This window comes from Palaemon carinicauda, chromosome 18, assembly GCF_036898095.1.
Source record: "Palaemon carinicauda isolate YSFRI2023 chromosome 18, ASM3689809v2, whole genome shotgun sequence".
Lineage (NCBI taxonomy): Eukaryota > Metazoa > Arthropoda > Malacostraca > Decapoda > Palaemonidae > Palaemon > Palaemon carinicauda.
In genome coordinates this window covers 1593019-1611729 of record NC_090742.1, presented here as the reverse complement: position 1 = coordinate 1611729, position 18711 = coordinate 1593019, and the positions used below count along the sequence as shown (strand labels likewise).

Here is an 18711-nt window from a genome sequence, read left to right as displayed (position 1 = left end):
TCTCGATTCCAGTCTCTCCTTTTCTCTCGGTTCCAGTCTCTCCTTCTCTCTCGGTTCCAGTCTCTCCTTCTCTCTCGGTTCCAGTCTCTCCTTTTTTCTCTCGGTTCCAGTCTCCTTTTCTCTCTCGGTTCCAGTCTCCTTTTCTCTCTCGGTTCCAGTCTCCTTTTCTCTCTCGGTTCCAGTCTCCTTTTCTCTCTCGGTTCCAGTCTCCTTTTCTCTCTCGGTTCCAATTTCTTTTCTCTCTCTGTTCCAATCTCCTTTTCTCTCTCGGTTCCAGTCTCTTTCTCTCGGTTCCAGTCTCTTTCTCTCTCGGTTCCAGTCTCCTTTTCTCTCTCGGTTCCAGTCTCCTTTTCTCTCTCGGTTCCAGTCTCCTTTTCTCTCTCGGTTCCAGTCTCCTTTTCTCTCTCGGTTCAGGTTCCAGTCTCTTTCTCTAGGTTCCAGTCTCTTTCTCTCTCGGTTCCAGTCTCCTTTTCTCTCTCGGTTCCAGTCTCCTTTTCTCTCTCGGTTCCAGTCGCTTTCTCTCTCTCGGTTCCAGTCTCTTTCTCTAGGCTCCAATCTTTTTCTATAGGTTCCAGTCTCTTTCTCTAGGTTCCAGTCTCTTTCTCTCTCGGTTCCAGTCTCTTTCTCTAGGTTCCAGTCTCTTTCTCTCTCGGTTCCAATCTCTTTCTCTCTCGGTTCCAATCTCTTTTCTCTCGGTTCCAGTCTTTCTCTCTTGGTTCCAGTCTCCTTTTCTCTCTCGGTTCCAGTCTCTTTCTCTCTCGGTTCCAGTCTTTCTCTCTCGGTTCCAGTCTTTCTCTCAGTTCCAGTCTCTTTCTCTCGGTTCCTGTCTTTCTCTCGGTTCCTGTCTTTCTCTAGGTTCCAATCTCTTTCTCTAGGTTCCAGTCTCTTTCTCTCAAGGTTTCAATCTTTCTCTAGATTCCAGTCTCTTTCTCTCGGTTCCAATTTCTTTTCTCTCTCGGTTCCAATTTCTTTTCTCTCTCGGTTCCAGTCTCTCCTTTTCTCTCTCGGTTCCAGTGACCAGTCTCTCCTTTTCTCTCTCGGTTCCAGTGACCAGTCTCTCCTTTTCTCTCTCGGTTCCAGTCTCTTTCTCTCGGTTCCGGTCTCTCCTTCTCTCTCGGTTCCGGTCTCTCCTTCTCTCTTGGTTCTAGTCTCTTTCTCTCTCGGTTCCAGTCTCTTTCTCTCTCGGTTCCAGTCTCCTTTTCTCTCTCGGTTCCAGTTTCCTTTTCTCTCTCGGTTCCAGTCTCTTTTTTTCCCTCTCTCAGTTCCTGTCTTTTTATTGGTTCCAGTCTCTTTCTCTCTCTCGGTTCCAGTCTCTTTCTCTCTCTCGGTTCCAGTCTCTTTCTCTCTCTCGGTTCCAGTCTCTTTCTCTAGGTTCCAATCTTTCTCTCTCGGTTCCAATCTCTTTCTCTCTCGGTTCCAATTTCTTTTCTCTTTCGGTTCCAGTCTCTCCTTTTCTCTCTCGGTTCCAGTCTCTCCTTTTCTCTCTCGGTTCCAGTCTCTCCTTTTCTCTCTCGGTTCCAGTCTCTATCTCACGGTTCCGGTCTCTCCTTCTCTCTCGGTTCCAGTCTCTATCTCTCGGTTCCGGTCTCTCCTTTTCTCTCGGTTCCGGTCTCTCCTTTTCTCTCGGTTCCGGTCTCTCCTTCTCTCTCGGTTCCGGTCTCTCCTTCTCTCTCGGTTCCGGTCTCTCCTTTTCTCTCTCGGTTCCGGTCTCCTTTTCTCTCTCGGTTCCGGTCTCCTTTTCTCTCTCGGTTCCAGTCTCTTTCTCTCTCGGTTCCAATCTCTTTCTCTCTCGGTTCCAGTCTCTTTTTCTCTCTCGGTTCCAGTCTCTTTTTTTTCTCTCTCGGTTCCAGTCTCTTTTTTTTCCCCTCTCTCAGTTCCTGTCTTTTTATCGGTTCCAGTCTCTTTCTCTCTCTCGGTTCTAGTCCTTCTCTCTCGCGGTTCCAGTCTCTTTCTCTAGGTTATCAATCTCTTTCTCTAGGCTCCAATCTCTTTCTATAGGTTCCAGTCTCTTTCTCTCTCGGTTCCAATCTCTTTCTCTCTCGGTTCCAATCTCTTTCTCTCTCGGTTCCAGTCTCTTTCTCTCTCGGTTCCAGTCTCTTTCTCTCTCGGTTCCAGTCTCCTTTTCTCTCGGTTCCAGTCTCCTTTTTTCTCTCGGTTCCAGTCTCCTTTTTTCTCTCGGTTCCAGTCTCTCCTTCTCTCTCGGTTCCAGTCTCTTTCTCTCTCGGTTCCAGTCTCTTTCTCTCTCGGTTCCAGTCTCTTTCTCTCTCGGTTCCAGTCTCCTTTCCTCTCTCGGTTCCAGTCTCCTTTCCTCTCTCGGTTCCAGTCTCTCCTCCTCTCTCGGTTCCAGTCTCTCCTCCTCTCTCGGTTCCAGTCTCCTTTCCTCTCTCGGTTCCAGTCTCCTTTCCTCTCTCGGTTCTAGTCTCCTTTCCTCTCTCGGTTCCAGTCTCTCCTTTCCTCTCTCGGTTCCAGTCTCTCCTTTCCTCTCTCGGTTCCAGTCTCTCCTTTCCTCTCTCGGTTCCAGTCTCTCCTCTCCTTTCTCGGTTCCAGTCTCTCCTCTCCTTTCTCGGTTCCAGTCTCTCCTCTCCTCTCTCGGTTCCAGTCTCTCCTCTCCTCTCTCGGTTCCAGTCTCTCCTCTCCTCTCTCGGTTCCAGTCTCTCCTCTCCTCTCTCGGTTCCAGTCTCTCCTCTCCTCTCTCGGTTCCAGTCTCTCCTCTCCTCTCTCGGTTCCAGTCTCTTTCTCTCTCAGTTCCAAAATCTTTCTCTAGGTTCCAATCTCTTTCTCTAGGTTCCAATCTCTTTCTCTAGGTTCCAATCTCTTTCCCTCTCGGTTTCAATATTTCTCTAGATTCCAGTCTCTTTCTCTTGGTTTCAGTTTCTTTTCTCTCTCGGTTTCAGTTTCTTTTCTCTCTCGGTTCCAGTCTCTTTCTCTCTCGGTTCCAGTCTCTTTCTCTCTTGGTTCCAGTCTGCTTTTCTCTCTTGGTTCCAGTCTCTCTTTCTCTCTTGGTTCCAGTCTGCTTTTCTCTCTTGGTTCCAGTCTTTTTTTTTATTGGTTCCAGTTTCTCCTCTCTCTCTAGGTTCCAATCTCTTTCTCTAGGTTCCAATCTCTTTCTTTAGGTTCCAATCTCTTTCTCTAGGCTCCAATCTCTTTCTCTAGGCTCCAATCTCTTTCTCTCTCGGCTCCAATCTCTTTCGGTTCCAGTCTCCTTCTCTCTCTCGGTTCCAGTCTCCTTCTCTCTCTCGGTTCCAATCTCTTCCTCTAGATTCCAGTCTCTTTCTCTCGGTTCCAATTTCTTTTCTCTCTCGGTTCCAGTCTCTCCTTATCTCTCTCGGTTCCAGTCTCTCCTTATCTCTCTCGGTTCCAGTCTCTCCTTTTTTCTCTCGGTTCCAGTCTCTCCTCCTCTCTCGGTTCCAGTCTCTCCTCCTCTCTCGGTTCCAGTCTCTCCTCCTCTCTAGGTTCCAATCTCTTTCTCTAGGTTCCAATCTCTTTCTCTAGGTTCCACTCTCTTTCTCTAGGTTCCAATCTCTTTCTCTAGGTTCCAATCTCTTTCTCTAGGTTCCAATCTCTTTCTCTCTCTCGGTTCCAGTCTTTTTCTCTCTCTCGGTTCCAGTCTCTTTCTCTAGGTTCCAGTCTCTTTCTCTAGGTTCCAATCTCTTTCTCTAGGCTCCAATCTCTTTCTCTCTCGGCTCCAATCTCTTTCGGTTCCAGTCTCCTTTTCTCTCTCGGTTCCAGTCTCCTTTTCTCTCTCGGTTCCAGTCTCTTTTTCTCTCTCGGTTCCAGTCTCTTTCTCTAGATTCCAGTCTCTTTCTCTTGGTTCCAATTTCTTTTCTCTCGGTTCCAGTCTCTCCTTTTCTCTCTCGGTTCCAGTCTCTCCTTTTCTCTCTCGGTTCCAGTCTCTCCTCCTCTCTCGGTTCCAGTCTCTCCTCCTCTCTCGGTTCCAGTCTCTCCTCCTCTCTCAGTTCCAATCTCTTTCTCTAGGTTCAATCTCTTTCTCTAGGTTACAATCTCTTTCTCTAGGTTCCAATCTCTTTCTCTAGGTTCCAATCTCTTTCTCTAGGTTCCAATCTCTTTCTCTAGGTTCCAATCTCTTTCTCTAGGTTCCAATCTCTTTCTCTCGGTTCCAATCTCTTTCTCTCTCGGTTCTAGTCTCTTTTTCTCTCTCGGTTCCAGTCTCTTTTTTTTCTCTCTCGGTTCCAGTCTCTTTTTTTTTCCCCTCTCTCAGTTCCTGTCTTTTTATCGGTTCCAGTCTCTTTCTCTCTCTCGGTTCCAGTCCTTCTCTCTCGCGGTTCCAGTCTCTTTCTCTAGGTTATCAATCTCTTTCTCTAGGCTCCAATCTCTTTCTATAGGTTCCAGTCTCTTTCTCTCTCGGTTCCAATCTCTTTCTCTCTCGGTTCCAGTCTCTTTCTCTCTCGGTTCCAGTCTCTTTCTCTCGGTTCCAGTCTCCTTTCTCTCTCGGTTCCAGTCTCCTTTCTCTCGGTTCCAGTCTCCTTTTTTCTCTCGGTTCCAGTCTCTCCTTCTCTCTCGGTTCCAGTCTCTCTTTCTCTCTCGGTTCCAGTCTCTTTCTCTCTCGGTTCCAGTCTCCTTTCCTCTCTCGGTTCCAGTCTCTCTTTCTCTCTCTCGGTTCCAGTCTCTCCTCCTCTCTCGGTTCCAGTCTCTCCTCCTCTCTCGGTTCCAGTCTCTTTTCTCTCTCGGTTCCAGTCTCTTTCCTCTCTCGGTTCCAGTCTCTCCTTTCTTCTCTCGGTTCCAGTCTCTCTTTCTCTCTCGGTTCCAGTCTCTCCTTTCTCTCTCGGTTCCAGTCTCTCCTTTCTCTCTCGGTTCCAGTCTCTCCTTCCTCTCGGTTCCAGTCTCTCCTTCCTCTCTCGGTTCCAGTCTCTCCTCTCCTCTCTCGGTTCCAGTCTCTCCTCTCCTCTCTCGGTTCCAGTCTCTCCTCTCCTCTCTCGGTTCCAGTCTCTCCTCTCCTCTCTCGGTTCCAGTCTCTCATCTCTCTCTCGGTTCCAGTCTCTTTCTCTAGGTTCCAATCTCTTTCTCTAGGTTCCAATCTCTTTCCCTCTCGGTTTCAATATTTCTCTAGATTCCAGTCTCTTTCTCTTGGTTTCAGTTTCTTTTCTCTCTCGGTTTCAGTTTCTTTTCTCTCTCGGTTCCAGTCTCTTTCTCTCTCGGTTCCAGTCTCTTTCTCTCTTGGTTCCAGTCTCTTTTCTCTCTTGGTTCCAGTCTCTTTTCTCTCTTGGTTCCAGTCTGCTTTTCTCTCTTGGTTCCAGTCTTTTTTTTTATCGGTTCCAGTTTCTCCTCTCTCTCTAGGTTCCAATCTCTTTCTCTAGGTTCCAATCTCTTTCTCTAGGTTCCAATCTCTTTCTCTAGGTTCCAATCTCTTTCTCTAGGCTCCAATCTCTTTCTCTAGGCTCCAATCTCTTTCTCTCTCGGCTCCAATCTCTTTCGGTTCCAGTCTCCTTCTCTCTCTCGGTTCCAGTCTCCTTCTCTCTCTCGGTTCCAATCTCTTTCTCTAGATTCCAGTCTCTTTCTCTCGGTTCCAATTCCTTATCTCTCTCTCGGTTCCAGTCTCTCCTTATCTCTCTCGGTTCCAGTCTCTCCTTATCTCTCTCGGTTCCAGTCTCTCCTTATCTCTCTCGGTTCCAGTCTCTCCTTTTTTCTCTCGGTTCCAGTCTCTCCTCCTCTCTCGGTTCCAGTCTCTCCTCCTCTCTCGGTTCCAGTCTCTCCTCCTCTCTAGGTTCCAATCTCTTTCTCTAGGTTCCAATCTCTTTCTCTAGGTTCCACTCTCTTTCTCTAGGTTCCAATCTCTTTCTCTAGGTTCCAATCTCTTTCTCTAGGTTCCAATCTCTTTCTCTCTCTCGGTTCCAGTCTTTTTCTCTCTCTCGGTTCCAGTCTTTTTCTCTCTCTCGGTTCCAGTCTTTTTCTCTCTCTCGGTTCCAGTCTCTTTCTCTAGGTTCCAGTCTCTTTCTCTAGGTTCCAATCTCTTTCTCTAGGCTCCAATCTCTTTCTCTCTCGGCTCCAATCTCTTTCGGTTCCAGTCTCCTTTTCTCTCTCGGTTCCAGTCTCCTTTTCTCTCTCGGTTCCAGTCTCTTTTTCTCTCTCGGTTCCAGTCTCTTTCTCTAGATTCCAGTCTCTTTCTCTCGGTTCCAATTTCTTTTCTCTCGGTTCCAGTCTCTCCTTTTCTCTCTCGGTTCCAGTCTCTCCTTTTCTCTCTCGGTTCCAGTCTCTCCTCCTCTCTCGGTTCCAGTCTCTCCTCCTCTCTGTTCCAATCTCTTTCTTTAGGTTACAATCTCTTTCTCTAGGTTCCAATCTCTTTCTCTAGGTTCCAATCTCTTTCTCTAGGTTCCAATCTCTTTCTCTAGATTCCAATCTCTTTCTCTAGATTCCAATCTCTTTCTCTAGGTTCCAATCTCTTTCTCTAGGTTCCAATCTTTCTCTAGATTCACGTCTCTTTCTCTCGGTTTCAGTTTCTTTTCTCTCTCGGTTCCAGTCTCTTTCTCTCTCGGTTCCAATCTCTTTCTCTCTTGGTTCCAGTCTGCTTTTCTCTATTGGTTCCAGTCTCTTTTTTTCCCCACTCTGTTTCTGTCTTTTTATCGGTTCCAGTCACTTTCTCTCTCTCGGTTCCAGTCTCTTTCTCTAGGCTCCAATCTCTTTCTATAGGTTCCAGTCTCTTTCTCTAGGTTCCAGTCTCTTTCTCTCTCGGTTCCAGTCTTTTTCTCTCTTGGTTCCAGTCTCCTTTTCTCTCTCGGTTCCAGTCTCTTTTTCTCTCGGTTCCAGTCTCTTTCTCTCTCGGTTCCAGTCTTTCTCTCTCGGTTCCAGTCTCTTTCTCTCGGTTCCAGTCTCTTTCTCTCGGTTCCAGTCTCTTTCTCTGTTCCAGTCTCTTTCTCTTGGTTCCTTTCTTTCTCTAGGTTCCAGTCTCTTTCTCGCTCGGTTTCAATCTTTCTCTAGATTCCAGTCTCTTTCTCTCTGTTCCAGTCTCTTTCTCTCGGTTCCAGTCTCTTTCTCTCGGTTCCAGTCTCTTTCTCTCGGTTCCAATTTCTTTTCTCTCTCGGTTCCAATTTCTTTTCTCTCGGTTCCAGTCTCTCCTTTTCTCTCTCGGTTCCAGTCTCTCCTTTTCTCTCTCGGTTCCAGTCTCTCCTTTTCTCTCTCGGTTCCTGTCTCTCCTTTTCTCTCTCGGTTCCAGTCTCTCTTTCTTGGTTCCGGTCTCTCCTTCTCTCTCGGTTCCGGTCTCTCCTTCTCTCTCGGTTCCGGTCTCTCCTTCTCTCTCGGTTCCGGTCTCTCCTTCTCTCTCGGTTCCGGTCTCTTTCTCTTGGTTCCAGTCTCTTTCTCTCTCAGTTCTAGTCTCCTTTTCTCTCTCGGTTCCAGTCTCTTTTTTTCCCTCTCTGTTCCTGTCTTTTTATTGGTTCCAGTCTCTTTCTCTCTCTCGGTTCCAGTCTCTTTCTCTCTTTCGGTTCCAGTCTTTCTCTCTCTCGGTTCCAGTCTCTTTCTCTAGGTTCCAATCTCTTTCTCTAGGTTCCAATCTCTTTCTCTAGGTTCCAATCTCTTTCTCTAGGCTCCAATCTCTTTCTCTTTCGGTTCCAATCTCTTTCTCTTTCGGTTCCAATCTCTTTCTCTTTCGGTTCCAATTTCTTTTCTCTTTCGGTTCTAGTCTCTCCTTTTCTCTCTCGGTTCCAGTCTCTCCTTTTCTCTCTCGGTTCCAGTCTCTCCTTTTCTCTCTCGGTTTCAAGTCTCTCTTTTTCTCTCTCGGTTCCAGTCTCTATCTCACGGTTCCGTTCTCTCCTTCTCTCTCGGTTCCAGTCTCTCTTTCTCTCTCGGTTCCAGTCTCTCCTTCTCTCTCGGTTCCAGTCTCTCCTTCTCTCTCGGTTCCGGTCTCCTTCTCTCTCGGTTCCGGTCTCTTTCTCTCTCGGTTCCGGTCTCTTTCTCTCTCGGTTCCAATCTCTTTCTCTCTCGGTTCCAATCTCTTTCTCTCTCGGATCCAATCTCTTTCTCTCTCGGTTCCAATCTCTTTCTCTCTCGGTTCTAGTCTCCTTTTCTCTCTCGGTTCCAGTCTTTTTTTTTCTCTCTCGGTTCCAGTCTCTTTTTTTTCCCTCTCTCAGTTCCTGTCTTTTTATCGGTTCCAGTCTTTCTCTCTCTCGGTTCTAGTCCTCCTCTCTCTCGGTTCCAGTCTCTTTCTCTAGGTTATCAATCTTTCTCTAGGCGCCAATCTCTTTCTATGGGTTCCAGTCTCTTTCTCTCTCGGTTCCAGTCTCTTTCTCTCTCGGTTCCAGTCTCTTTCTCTCTCGGTTCCAATCTCCTTTTTTCTCTCGGTTCCAGTCTCCTTTTTTCTCTCGGTTCCAGTCTCCTTTTTTCTCTCGGTTCCAGTCTCATTTTTTCTCTCGGTTCCAGTCTCTCCTTCTCTCTCGGTTCCAGTCTCTCTTTCTCTCTCGGTTCCAATCTTTCTCTCTCAGTTCCTGTCTTTCTCTAGGTTCCAGTCTCTTTCTCTCTCGGTTCCAATCTCTTTCTCTCGGTTCCAGTCTCCTTTTCTCTCTCGGTTCCAGTCTCCTTTCCTCTCTCGGTTCCAGTCTCCTTTTCTCTCTCTGTTCCAGTCTCTCCTTCTCTCTCGGTTCCAGTCTCCTTTCCTCCCTCCGGTTCCAGTCTCCTTTCCTCTCTCCGTTCCAGTCTCTCCTTTTCTCTTTCGGTTCCAGTCTCTCCTTTTCTCTATCGGTTCCAGTCTCTCCTTTTCTCTCTCGGTTCCAGTCTCTCCTTTTCTCTCTCGGTTCCAGTCTCTCCTTTCCTCTCTCGGTTCCAGTCTCTCCTTTCCTCTCTCGGTTCCAGTCTCTTTCTCTAGGTTCCAATCTCTTTCCCTCTCGGTTTCAATCTTTCTCTAGATTCCAGTCTCTTTCTCTCGGTTTCAGTTTCTTTTCTCTCTCGGTTCCAGTCTCTCCTTTTCTCTCTCGGTTCCAGTCTCTTTCTCTCTCGGTTCCAGTCTCTTTCTCTCTCGGTTCCAGTCTGCTTTTCTCTCTTGGTTCCAGTCTCTTTTCTCTCTTGGTTCCAGTCTCTCCTTTTCTCTCTCGGTTCCAGTCTCTCCTTTTCTCTCTCGGTTCCAGTCTCTCCTTTTCTCTCTCGGTTCCAGTCTCTATCTCACGGTTCCGTTCTCTCCTTCTCTCTCGGTTCCAGTCTCCTTTTCTCTATCGGTTCCAGTCTCTCCTTTTCTCTCTCGGTTCCAGTCTCTCCTTTTCTCTCTCGGTTCCAGTCTCTCCTTTCCTCTCTCGGTTCCAGTCTCTCCTTTCCTCTCTCGGTTCCAGTCTCTTTCTCTAGGTTCCAATCTCTTTCCCTCTCGGTTTCAATCTTTCTCTAGGTTCCAGTCTCTTTCTCTCGGTTTCAGTCTTCTTTTCTCTCTCGGTTCCAGTCTCTCCTTTTCTCTCTCGGTTCCAGTCTCTTTCTCTCTCGGTTCCAGTCTCTTTCTCTCTCGGTTCCAGTCTGCTTTTCTCTCTTGGTTCCAGTCTCTTTTCTCTCTTGGTTCCAGTCTCTCCTTTTCTCTCTCGGTTCCAGTCTCTCCTTTTCTCTCTCGGTTCCAGTCTCTCCTTTTCTCTCTCGGTTCCAGTCTCTATCTCACGGTTCCGTTCTCTCCTTCTCTCTCGGTTCCAGTCTCTCCTTCTCTCTCGGTTCCAGTCTCTCCTTCTCTCTCGGTTCCAGTCTCTCCTTCTCTCTCGGTTCCAATCTTTCTCTCTCGGTTCCAATCTCTTTCTCTCTCGGTTCCAATCTCTTTCTCTCTCGGATCCAATCTCTTTCTCTCTCGGTTCCAATCTCTTTCTCTCTCGGTTCTAGTCTCCTTTTCTCTCTCGGTTCCAGTCTCTTTTTTTTCTCTCTCGGTTCCAGTCTCTTTTTTTTCCCTCTCTCAGTTCCTGTCTTTTTATCGGTTCCAGTCTCTTTCTCTCTCTCGGTTCTAGTCCTCCTCTCTCTCGGTTCCAGTCTCTTTCTCTAGGTTATCAATCTTTCTCCAGGCTCCAATCTCTTTCTATAGGTTCCAGTCTCTTTCTCTCTCTGTTTCAGTCTCCTTTTCTCTCTCGGTTCCAGTCTCCTTTTTTCTCTCGGTTCCAGTCTCCTTTTCTCTCTCGGTTCCAGTCTCCTTTTTTCTCTCGGTTCCAGTCTCCTTTTTTCTCTCGGTTCCAGTCCCCTTTTTTCTCTCGGTTCCAGTCTCTCCTTCTCTCTCGGTTCCAGTCTCTCTTTCTCTCTCGGTTCCAGTCTCTCTTTCTCTCTCGGTTCCAATCTTTCTCTCTCGGTTCCAATCTCTCTCTCGGTTCCAGTCTCCTTTTCTCTCTCGGTTCCAGTCTCCTTTTCTCTCTCGGTTCCAGTCTCCTTTTCTCTCGCGGTTCCAGTCTCCTTTTCTCTCTTGGTTCCAGTCTCCTTTCCTCTCTCGGTTCCAGTCTCTCCTTCTCTCTCGGTTCCAGTCTCCTTTCCTCTCTCCGTTTCAGTCTCTCCTTTTCTCTCTCGGTTCCAGTCTCTCCTTTCCTCTCTCGGTTCCAGTCTCTCCTTTCCTCTCTCGGTTCCAGTCTCTCCTTTCCTCTCTCGGTTCCAGTCTCTCCTTTCCTCTCTCGGTTCCAGTCTCTCCTTTCCTCTCTCGGTTCCAGTCTCTCCTTTCCTCTCTCGGTTCCAGTCTCTCCTTTCCTCTCTCGGTTCCAGTCTCTCCTTTCCTCTCTCGGTTCCAGTCTCTCCTTTCCTCTCTCGGTTCCAGTCTCTTTCTCTCTCGGTTCCAGTCTCTTTCTCTAGGTTCCAATCTCTTTCCCTCTCGGTTTCAATCTTTCTATAGATTCCAGTCTCTTTCTCTCGGTTCCAGTCTCTCCTTTTCTCTCTCGGTTCCAGTCTCTCCTTTTCTCTCTCGGTTCCAGTCTCTCCTTTTCTCTCTCGGTTCCAGTCTCTCCTTTTCTCTCTCGGTTCCAGTCTCTCCTTTTCTCTCTCGGTTCCAGTCTCTTTCTCTCTCGGTTCCAGTCTGCTTTTCTCTCTCGGTTCCAGTCTCTCCTTTTCTCTCTCGGTTCCAGTCTCTCCTTTTCTCTCTCGGTTCCAGTCTCTCCCTTTCTCTCTCGGTTCCAGTCTCTCCCTTTCTCTCTCGGTTCCAGTCTCTCCCTTTCTCTCTCGGTTCCAGTCTCTCCTTTTCTCTCTCGGTTCCAGTCTCTCCCTTTCTCTCTCGGTTCCAGTCTCTCCCTTTCTCTCTCGGTTCCAGTCTCTCCCTTTCTCTCTCGGTTCCAGTCTCTCCTTTTCTCTCTCGGTTCCAGTCTCTTTCTCTCTCGGTTCCAGTCTCTTTCTCTCTCGGTTCCAATCTCTTTCTCTCTCGGATCCAATCTCTTTCTCTCTCGGTTCCAATCTCTTTCTCTCTCGGTTCTAGTCTCCTTTTCTCTCTCGGTTCCAGTCTCTTTTTTTTCTCTCTCGGTTCCAGTCTCTTTTTTTCCCTCTCTCAGTTCCTGTCTTTTTATCGGTTCCAGTCTCTTTCTCTCTCTCGGTTCTAGTCCTCCTCTCTCTCGGTTCGTCTCTTTCTCTAGGTTCCAATCTCTTTCTCTAGGTTCCAATCTCTTTCTCTAGGTTCCAATCTCATTCTCTAGGCTCCAATCTCTTTTTCTCTCGGTTCCAATCTCTTTCTCTAGGTTCCAATCTCTTTCTCTAGGTTCCAATCTCTTTCTCTAGGCTCCAATCTCTTTCTCTCTCGGCTCCAATCTCTTTCTCTCTCGGTTCCAATCTCTTTTCTCTTTCGGTTCCAGTCTCTCCTTTTCTCTCTCGGTTCCAGTCTCTTTCTCTCGGTTCCAGTCTTTTTCTCTCTCTCGGTTCCAGTCTTTTTCTCTCTCTCGGTTCCAGTCTTTTTCTCTCTCTCGGTTCCAGTCTTTTTCTCTCTCTCGGTTCCAGTCTCTTTCTCTAGGCTCCAATCTCTTTCTCTAGGCTCCAATATCTTTCTCTCTCGGCTCCAATCTCTTTCGGTTCCAGTCTCCTTTTCTCTCTCGGTTCCAGTCTCCTTTTCTCTCTCGGTTCCAATCTCTTTCTCTAGGTTCCAGTCTCTTTTTCTCTCGGTTCCAATCTCTTTCTCTAGATTCCAGTCTCTTTCTCTCGGTTCCAGTCTCACCTTTTCTCTCTCGGTTCCAGTCTCACCTTTTCTCTCTCGGTTCCAGTCTCACCTTTTCTCTCTCGGTTCCAGTCTCTCCTTTTCTCTCTCGGTTCCAGTCTCGCCTTTTCTCTCTCGGTTCCAGTCTCTCCTCCTCTCTCGGTTCAAATCTCTTTCTCTCTCAGTTCCAATCTCTTTCTCTAGGTTACAATCTCTTTCTCTAGGTTCCAATCTCTTTCTCTAGGTTCCAATCTTTCTCTAGATTCCAGTCTCTTTCTCTCGCTTTCAGTTTCTTTTCTCTCTCGGTTCCAGTCTCTTCTTTTCTCTCTCGGTTCCAGTCTCTCCTTTTCTCTCTCGGTTCCAGTCTCTTTCTCTCTCGGTTCCAATCTCTTTCTTTCTTGGTTCCAGTCTGCTTTTCTCTCGGTTCCAATCTCTTTCTCTAGATTCCAGTCTCTTTCTCTCGGTTCCAGTCTCACCTTTTCTCTCTCGGTTCCAGTCTCACCTTTTCTCTCTCGGTTCCAGTCTCTCCTTTTCTCTCTCGGTTCCAGTCTCGCCTTTTCTCTCTCGGTTCCAGTCTCTCCTCCTCTCTCGGTTCAAATCTCTTTCTCTCTCAGTTCCAATCTCTTTCTCTAGGTTACAATCTCTTTCTCTAGGTTCCAATCTTTCTCTAGATTCCAGTCTCTTTCTCTCGGTTTCAGTTTCTTTTCTCTCTCGGTTCCAGTCTCTTCTTTTCTCTCTCGGTTCCAGTCTCTCCTTTTCTCTCTCGGTTCCAGTCTCTTTCTCTCTCGGTTCCAATCTCTTTCTTTCTTGGTTCCAGTCTGCTTTTCTCTCTTGGTTCCAGTCTCTTTTTTTTCCCCACTCTCAGTTTCTGTCTTTTCATCGGTTCCAGTCGCTTTCTCTCTCTCGGTTCCAGTCTCTTTCTCTAGGCTCCAATCTCTTTCTATAGGTTCCAGTCTCTTTCTCTAGGTTCCAGTCTCTTTCTCTCTCGGTTCCAATCTCTTTCTCTCTCGGTTCCAGTCTTTCTCTCTCGGTTCCAGTCTTTCTCTCTCGGTTCCTGTCTTTCTCTAGGTTCCAATCTCTTTCTCTAGGTTCTAGTCTCTTTCTCTCTCGGTTTCAATCTTTCTCTAGATTCCAGTCTCTCTCGGTTCCAATTTCTTTTCTCTCTCGGTTCCAATTTCTTTTCTCTCTCGGTTCCAATTTCTTTTCTCTCTCGGTTCCTATTTCTTTTCTCTCTCGGTTCCAGTCTCTCCTTTTCTCTCTCGGTTCCATTCTCTCCTTTTCTCTCTCGGTTCCAGTCTCTTTCTCTTTGTTCCGGTCTCTCCTTCTCTCTCGGTTCCGGTCTCTCCTTCTCTCTCGGTTCCAGTCTCTTTCTCTCGGTTCCAGTCTCTTTCTCTCGGTTCCAGTCTCTTTCTCTCGGTTCCAGTCTCTTTCTCTCTCGGTTCTAGTCTCCTTTTCTCTCTCGGTTCCAGTCTCTTTTTTTTCCCTCTCTCAGTTCCTGTCTTTTTATTGGTTCCAGTCTCTTTCTCTCTCTCGGTTCCAGTCTCTTTCTCTCTCTCGGTTCCAGTCTCTTTCTCTAGGCTCCAATCTTTCTCTCTCGGTTCCAATCTCTTTCTCTCTCGGTTCCAATTTCTTTTCTCTTTCGGTTCCAGTCTCTCCTTTTCTCTCTCGGTTCCAGTCTCTCCTTTTCTCTCTCGGTTCCAGTCTCTCCTTTTCTCTCTCGGTTCCAGTCTCTCCTTTTCTCTCTCGGTTCCAGTCTCTCCTTTTCTCTCTCGGTTCCAGTCTCTCCTTTTCTCTCTCGGTTCCAGTCTCTATCTCACGGTTCCGGTCTCTCCTTTTCTCTCTCGGTTCCAGTCTCTCCTTTTCTCTCTCGGTTCCAGTCTCTCCTTTTCTCTCTTGGTTCCAGTCTCTCCTTTTCTCTCTCGGTTCCAGTCTCTTTCTCTCTCGGTTCCAGTCTCTTTCTCTCTCGGTTCCAATCTCTTTCTCTCTCGGTTCCAATCTCTTTCTCTCTCGGTTCTAGTCTCCTTTTCTCTCTCGGTTCCAGTCTCTTTTTTTTCTCTCGGTACGTCTTTTTTTTTTTTTTCCCTCAGTTCCTGTCTTTTTATCGGTTCCAGTCTCTTTCTCTCTCTCGGTTCCAGTCTCTTTCTCTCTCTCGGTTCCAGTCTCTTTCTCTCTCGGTTCCAATCTCTTTCCCTCTCGGTTCCAATCTCTTTCTCTCTCGGTTCTAGTCTCCTTTTCTCTCTCGGTTCCAGTCTCTTTTTTTTCTCGGTTCGTCTCTTTTTTTTTTTTTTTTTCCCTCTCTCAGTTCCTGTCTTTTTATCGGTTCCAGTCTCTTTCTCTCTCTCGGTTCCAGTCCTCCTCTAGGTTATCAATCTCTTTCTCTAGGCTCCAATCTCTTCCTATAGGTTCGTCTCTTTCTCTCTTGGTTTCAGTCTCCTTTTCTCTCTCGGTTCCAGTCTCCTTTTCTCTCTCGGTTCCAGTCTCCTTTTCTCTCTCGGTTCCAGTCTCCTTTTCTCTCTCGGTTCCAGTCTCCTTTTTTCTCTCGGTTCCAGTCTCCTTTTTTCTCTCGGTTCCAGTCTCCTTTTTTCTCTCGGTTCCAGTCTCTTTCTCTCTCGGTTCCTGTCTTTCTCTAGGTTCCAGTCTCTTTCTCTCTCGGTTCCAGTCTCCTTTTCTCTCTCGGTTCCAGTCTCCTTTCCTCTCTCGGTTCCAGTCTCCTTTCCTCTCTCGGTTCCAGTCTCTCCTTTCCTCTCTCGGTTCCAGTCTCTCCTTTCCTCTCTCGGTTCCAGTCTCTCCTTTCCTCTCTCGGTTCCAGTCTCTCCTTTCCTCTCTCGGTTCCAGTCTCTCCTTTCCTCTCTCGGTTCCAGTGTCTCCTTCTCTCTCGGTTCCAGTCTCTTTCTCTCTCGGTTCCAGTCTCTTTCTCTCTCGGTTCCAATCTCTTTCTCTCTCGGTTCCAGTCTCCTTTTCTCTCTCGGTTCCAGTCTCTTTTTTTTCTTTCGGTTCGTCTCTTTTTTTTTTTCCCTCTCTCAGTTCCTGTCTTTTTATCGGTTCCAGTCTCTTTCTCTCTCTCGGTTCCAGTCCTCCTCTCTCTCGGTTCCAGTCTCTTTCTCTAGGTTATCAATCTCTTTCTCTAGGCTCCAATCTCTTCCTATAGGTTCGTCTCTTTCTCTCTCGGTTCGTCTCCTTTTCTCTCTCGGTTCCAGTCTCTCCTTCTCTCTCGGTTCCAGTCTCTCCTTCTCTCTCGGTTCCAATCTCTCCTTCTCTCTCGGTTCCCATCTCTTTCTCTAGGTTCCAGTCTCTTTCTCTCGGTTCCAGTCTTTTTCTCTCGGTTCCAGTCTCCTTTTCTCTCTCGGTTCCAGTCTCCTTTTCTCTCTCGGTTCCAGTCTCCTTTCCTCTCTCGGTTCCAGTCTCCTTTCCTCTCTCGGTTCCAGTCTCCTTTCCTCTCTCGGTTCCAGTCTCTCCTTTCCTCTCTCGGTTCCAGTCTCTCCTTTCCTCTCTCGGTTCCAGTCTCTCCTTTCCTCTCTCGGTTCCAGTCTCTCCTTTCCTCTCTCGGTTCCAGTCTCTCCTTTCCTCTCTCGGTTCCAGTCTCTCCTTTCCTCTCACGGTTCCAGTCTCTCCTTTCCTCTCACGGTTCCAGTCTCTCCTTTCCTCTCACGGTTCCAGTCTCTCCTTTCCTCTCACGGTTCCAGTCTCTCCTTTCCTCTCACGGTTCCAGTCTCTCCTTTCCTCTCACGGTTCCAGTCTCTCCTTTCCTCTCTCGGTTCCAGTCTCTCCTTTCCTCTCTCGGTTCCAATCTCTTTCTCTAGGTTACAATCTTTCTCTAGGTTACAATCTTTCTCTAGGTTCCAATCTCTTTCTCTAGGTTCCAATCTCTTTCTCTCTCGGTTCCAATCTCTCTCTAGATTCCAGTCTCTTTCTCTCGGTTTCAGTTTCTTTTCTCTCTCGGTTCCAGTCTCTCTCCTTTTCTCTCTCGGTTCCAGTCTCTTTCTCTCTCGGTTCCAGTCTCTTTCTCTCTCGGTTCCAGTCTGCTTTTCTCTCTGGGTTCCAGTCTCTTTTTTTTCCCCACTCTCAGTTTCTGTCTTTTTATCGGTTCCAGTTTCTCCTCTCTCTCTCGGTTCCAGTTTCTCCTCTCTCTCTCTCGGTTTCAGTCTTTCTCTCTCTCGGTTCCAGTCTCTTTCTCTCTCTCGGTTCCAGTCTCTTTCTCTCTCTCGGTTCCAGTCTTTTTCTCTCTCGGTTCCAGTCTTTCTCTCTCTCGGTTCCAGTCTCTTTCTCTAGGTTCCAATCTCTTTCTCTAGGTTCCAATCTCTTTCTCTAGGCTCCAATCTCTTTCTCTAGGCTCCAATCTCTTTCTCTAGGCTCCAATCTCTTTCTCTAGGCTCCAATCTCTTTCTCTAGGTTCCAATCTCTTTCTCTAGGCTCCAATCTCTTTCTCTAGGTTCCAATCTCTTTCTCTAGGTTCCAATCTCTTTCTCTAGGCTCCAATCTCTTTCTCTCTCGGCTCCAATCTCTCTCGGTTCCAGTCTCCTTTTCTCTCTCGGTTCCAGTCTCCTTTTCTCTCTCGGTTCCAGTCTCCTTTTCTCTCTCGGTTCCAGTCTCCTTTTCTCTCTCGGTTCCAGTCTCCTTTTCTCTCTCGGTTCCAGTCTCCTTTTCTCTCTCGGTTCCAGTCTCTCTCTCGGTTCCAGTCTCTCTCTCGGTTCCAGTCTCTCCTTTTCTCTCTCGGTTCCAGTCTCTTTTCTCTCTCGGTTCCAGTCTCTCCTTTTCTCTCTCGGTTCCAGTCTCTCCTTTTCTCTCTCGGTTCCAGTCTCTTTCCCTTGGTTCCAGTCTCTTTCTCTCTTGGTTCCAGTCTTTCTCTTTCGTTTCCAGTCCCTTTCTCTCTCGGTTCCAGTATTCTTTTCTCTCTCGGTTCCAGTCTCTTTTTTTTTTCCCCTCTCTCGGTTCCTGTCTTTTTATCGGTTCCAGTCTCCTTTTCTCTCTCGGTTCCAGTCTCCTTTTCTCTCTCGGTTCCAGTCTCCTTTTCTCTCTCGGTTCCAGTCTCTTTCTCTCTCTCGGTTCCATTCTCTTTCTCTCTCTCGGTTCCATTCTCTTTCTCTCTCTCGGTTCCATTCTCTTTCTCTCTCTAGTTTCCATTCTCTTTCTCTCTCTAGTTTCCAGTCTCTTTCTCTCTCTAGTTTCCAGTCTCTTTCTCTCTCTAGTTTCCAGTGTCTTTCTCTCTCTCGGTTCCAGTCTCTTTCTCTCTCGGTTCCAGTCTCTTTCTCTCTCGGTTCCAGTCTCTTTCTCTCTCGTTCCTCTCTCTAGGTTCCAGTCTTTCTCTCTCGTTTCCAATCTCTTTTCTCTCTCTGTCCCAATCTCTTTTCTCTCTCTGTCCCAATCTCTTTTCTCTCTCGGTACCAGTCTCTTTTCTCTCTCGGTACCAGTCTCTTTTCTCTCTCGGTACCAGTCTCTCCTTTTCTCTCTCGGTTCCAGTCTCTTTTTCCCTCTCTCAGTTCCTGTCTTTATCGGTTCCTGTCTCTTTTTCTCTCTTGGTTTCTGTCTTGTTTTCTTTGTTCCTGTCTCGTTTTCTTTGTTCCTGTCTTTCTTGGTTCTAGTCTCTCTCTCTCTCCCCCCCTCTCCGTTCCTGTTTTTGTTTCACTCTCTCCTTTATATCTTTTTATACCACTATCTTTCGCTCCTTTATACCTCTGCTTTTCGCTCCTTTGTACCCCCGTCTCTCTCTCTCTGCCTTTTAATCTTGCATATCTGTACTTTAATGCCGGATTTTTCTTGATTTTGAAAGACTTATCCTTATTACATGGTTGTGTCAGTAAGTGTAGAACTATAATAATTCAAGTTGTCCCTATAGTTTTATTATATTCTTTAGCCCCTCTTGCCTTCCCTGGCTTGCATACTAATAAGTTTTTTAGTCTCAATTATCTGTTTTTATCTGGCTAGACTTTGCCAACAAATACTAAATTGAATGAATATTTATCTCGCTATACTTTGCCAACAAATACTAAATTGAATGAATATTTATCTCGCTATACTTTGCCAACAAATACTAAATTGAATGAATATGTATCTCGCTATACTTTGCCAACAAATACTAAATTGAATGAATATTTATCTCGCTATACTTTGCCAACAAATACTAAATTGAATGAATATTTATCTCGCTATACTTTGCCAACAAATACTAAATTGAATGAATATGTATCTCGCTATACTTTGCCAACAAATACTAAATTGAATGAATATTTATCTCGCTATACTTTGCCAACAAATACTAAATTGAATGAATATTTATCTCGCTATACTTTGCCAACAAATACTAAATTGAATGAATATTTACTTAACAATGTTAAACGAGGAGGAATTTAGTCTTTTCTGTGCTTTGATCTAACCCTCGCTAGGACTTTTTATATATTCCTTTATATTTGCATGCCAGATGAGATTGCAGCATTTTCAATTTATTTTTTTCTCAGCAGGATTTAAGCTTCAATAGTTAGATTACGAATGTTTTAGGATTTGCATGCATATTGATTCTGTGTAATCTTTGGAACGTACCTTTTCCTCATCCAAAACATCTGTATCCCTATGAATCTTGGAAACATCTGTCTGTACGCGTTTGAAGAGCCCTTAAGAATCTTGGAAACATCTGTCAGTACTTGTTCAACATATACTAATTGTGA

At 46.6% G+C, this 18711-nt stretch overlaps 1 protein-coding gene across 1 annotated transcript; it reads right to left on the bottom strand.

Annotated features, from left to right (window-relative positions):
- Positions 1-4560: 4560 nt before the first annotated feature.
- LOC137658021 (chromobox protein homolog 8-like) lies at positions 4561-18606 on the bottom strand (the record flags this gene model as incomplete). Its single annotated transcript, XM_068392734.1, has 3 exons — positions 18587-18606; positions 7209-7293; positions 4561-4608 (listed from the first exon to the last, which is right to left on the bottom strand). Coding segments are annotated over exons 1-3 (153 nt in total), but the record flags the coding sequence as incomplete, so codon positions are not given.
- Between the last annotated feature and the right edge of the window lie 105 nt (positions 18607-18711).